Source organism: Panthera pardus, unplaced genomic scaffold, assembly GCF_024362965.1.
Source record: "Panthera pardus isolate Hobbes unplaced genomic scaffold, ASM2436296v1 HiC_scaffold_8, whole genome shotgun sequence".
Lineage (NCBI taxonomy): Eukaryota > Metazoa > Chordata > Mammalia > Carnivora > Felidae > Panthera > Panthera pardus.
Window position 1 is genome coordinate 10801694 of NW_026527013.1, and position 2670 is coordinate 10804363.

The 2670-nt window shown below is 42.5% G+C and overlaps 1 protein-coding gene across 1 annotated transcript; it reads left to right on the top strand.

Annotated features, from left to right (window-relative positions):
• Positions 1 to 957: 957 nt before the first annotated feature.
• LOC128775589 (olfactory receptor 7A10-like) lies at positions 958 to 1968 on the top strand. Its single transcript, XM_053897643.1, has one exon. The coding sequence runs from the start codon at positions 1000 to 1002 to the stop codon at positions 1966 to 1968; it is 969 nt and encodes a 322-aa protein (XP_053753618.1). The 5' UTR covers positions 958 to 999.
• Positions 1969 to 2670: the final 702 nt, after the last annotated feature.

Below are 2670 nucleotides of genomic sequence, written 5' to 3' on the forward strand. Positions count from 1 at the left end.
CTCTCCACAAGCAAAAACAGCTCCCTGCCCTCCATAGCTTCTCTCTTCCCCAGTTCACCTCTCCACGCTGTGTACCTGCCAAATTCTGTGGTTCAAGTTGTGCAGATTGTTGTGTTATTCCTCAGACCAGGTTTCTAGATATGCAAGATGGTTTGGTGTTGATTTAGTTGCATTTCAGTGAGGAGAGAGGCAAAAAACCTTCCATGTTCCTCCGCCATCTTGGCCTCTCCCCAACATTGCCTTAGAATGTATCCACTGATACAGAAGGCTTTGAGCTCCTCTCTCTCTTATTTACACCCCACTCCTACACCCGTTGTGTTACCTGCTCTGCTCACAACTTTGTCTTTTATATTGCCTGATGGTTTTGGGTGAGCTCTTGACTCAAGGTCTTTGCACATGCGATTTCTCTGCCTTAACTGGTTTTCTTAAAGTTATCCACATGGTTCATGCATCCCTGAGTTTTCCAGCTCAGAAGCCCCTGATCAGTCATGACACAAAGGCAGGTTTTCCTTCCACTTAGGACTACTGTGTCCCGAACTTTTTTCCTTATTAGTTGTAACCACCACCTGAAACACCATTTATGCCTTTATTAATATTCTGTTCCTCCCTCTGACACACACACATCTTAGACTGTCTTGTTAAGGTGAAACACACATTCCTACTGCATTTGTGCAATGCTGTTAAAAATACTTGTCACAAGATAATGTGTTAACTTTTCTCGGGTGGAAAAAAAAAGGTCCCAGGAAATTTATGGAGGAGAACATTGCTTTGGATAATTGTTTTGATTCAGAACAAGAATTGTGAACAATTTAAGACTCATGGAAAACATGGACATTTGAGAGTCCCTGAAATTTTCTGGTGTGTATTCTAGATTGGTAGGGAGTGTGTAAGAATTAATGAATGAAGCATTTTGAAAAGACAGCATTTCTTGTAATTCTGTGATCTTGCTGCTGCCTTTCCAATGTTCTTGTCTCTGTTCCAGCCATTTTCATCAATTACATGGAAGGAAGAAATCAAACTCATGTTATGGAATTTATCCTCTTGGGACTCTCACACCAGGGGGAGCTGCAGTCACTGCTCTTTTGGCCATTCCTGTCCTTGTACTTGGTCACCTTCACTGGGAACCTGCTCATGATCCTGGCCATTATCACAGACTCCCACCTCCACACGCCCATGTACTTCTTCCTCTCCAACCTGTCCTTTTCAGACATCTGTTTCACCTCCACCACCGTCCCAAAGATGCTGCTGAACATCCAGACGCAGAGCAGAGCGATCTCCTACAAAGGTTGCCTCAGCCAGATGTACTTTTTCATGCTTTTTGCAGGAATCGACAACCTCCTCTTGACAGTGATGGCCTATGACCGGTTCGTGGCCATCTGTCACCCACTGCACTACATGGTCATCATGAACCCCAAGTTCTGTGGCATTCTGCTTCTGGGATCCCTGTTATTGAGTGTTCTTGTCTCTCTGTTACATGACTTACTGATTTTGCGACTCTCTTTTTGCACAGAGCTGGAAATCCTTCACTTTTTCTGTGAACTTAAGCAGGTGATCCAACTTGCTTGCTCTGATACCTTCCTCAATGACCTGGCGATGTATTTGGCAAGTGGACTTCTGGGTGTCGTTCCACTCACTGGCATCCTCTCCTCTTACTGTAGAATTGTAGCCTCCATTTTGAGAATTTCATCAGTGAAGGGCAAGTATAAAGCATTTTCCACGTGTGGGTCTCATCTCTCAGTTGTGTTCTTGTTCTATGGTACAAGCCTTGGTGTGTATTTTAATTCTTCTGCTTCACAAAACTCCAGCACAGGTGCCATAGCCTCAGTCATGTACACGGTGGTGATGCCCATGCTGAACCCCTTCATCTATGGTCTCAGGAACAGAGACATCAAGCAAGCCCTGAGAAAGCTCTTTAGTCGAGAGACATTGTCTGCTTGTAGGTGTCTTTGTTTCGGGATAAAGACTTGAGTAACAGGGCTTAAAACCCTAGAAGACCTAGATCATGATATTTGTATCAGTTTATAGGCTGGCAATGTGCATTTTTTCTTCTTAACTTATTAGTTAGTTGTAAGTTTTCATACATCACAAGCAACTATTTTGTCTGTAGCTTTTTAAAGTTCATTTATTTATTTTGAGCAGGATAGCAAGAATGAGTAGGGAGAGCCAGAGGGAGATTGATGGAATATCCCAAGATATGTCCATGCTGTCAGCGCAGAGCATGAAGTGGGACTCAATATCACAAACTGTGAAGTTTTGATCTGAACCATAATCAAGAGTTGGACTCTTATCTGGCTGAGCTACCCAGGAAGCCCTCTATTGAATTTCTTTGAAACTGTTTAGTCATCGTATTAAATTCCATTGCACGGATTTTTAGAAGAAAATTTTAATGTGTATTCTTTTTTTGAGAAAGAGGTAGAGAGAGAGAGAATAAATCAGAAGTAGGCTCCAGACTCTGAGCTATCAGCACAGAGGGTGATGCAGGGCTTGAAACCATGAATTGTGAGATCATGACATGAACCAAAGTCAGACGCTCAAAAAATTCAGCTACCCAGGTGTCCCCATTGCATGGATATTTAAGAACATATAATATAGCAAATTGAGTACTTATAATGTGATAGGAGGAGCCAATGGAGTAAATGTGAAATGCTTTTTCTTTGGGTTGAAAGCAGG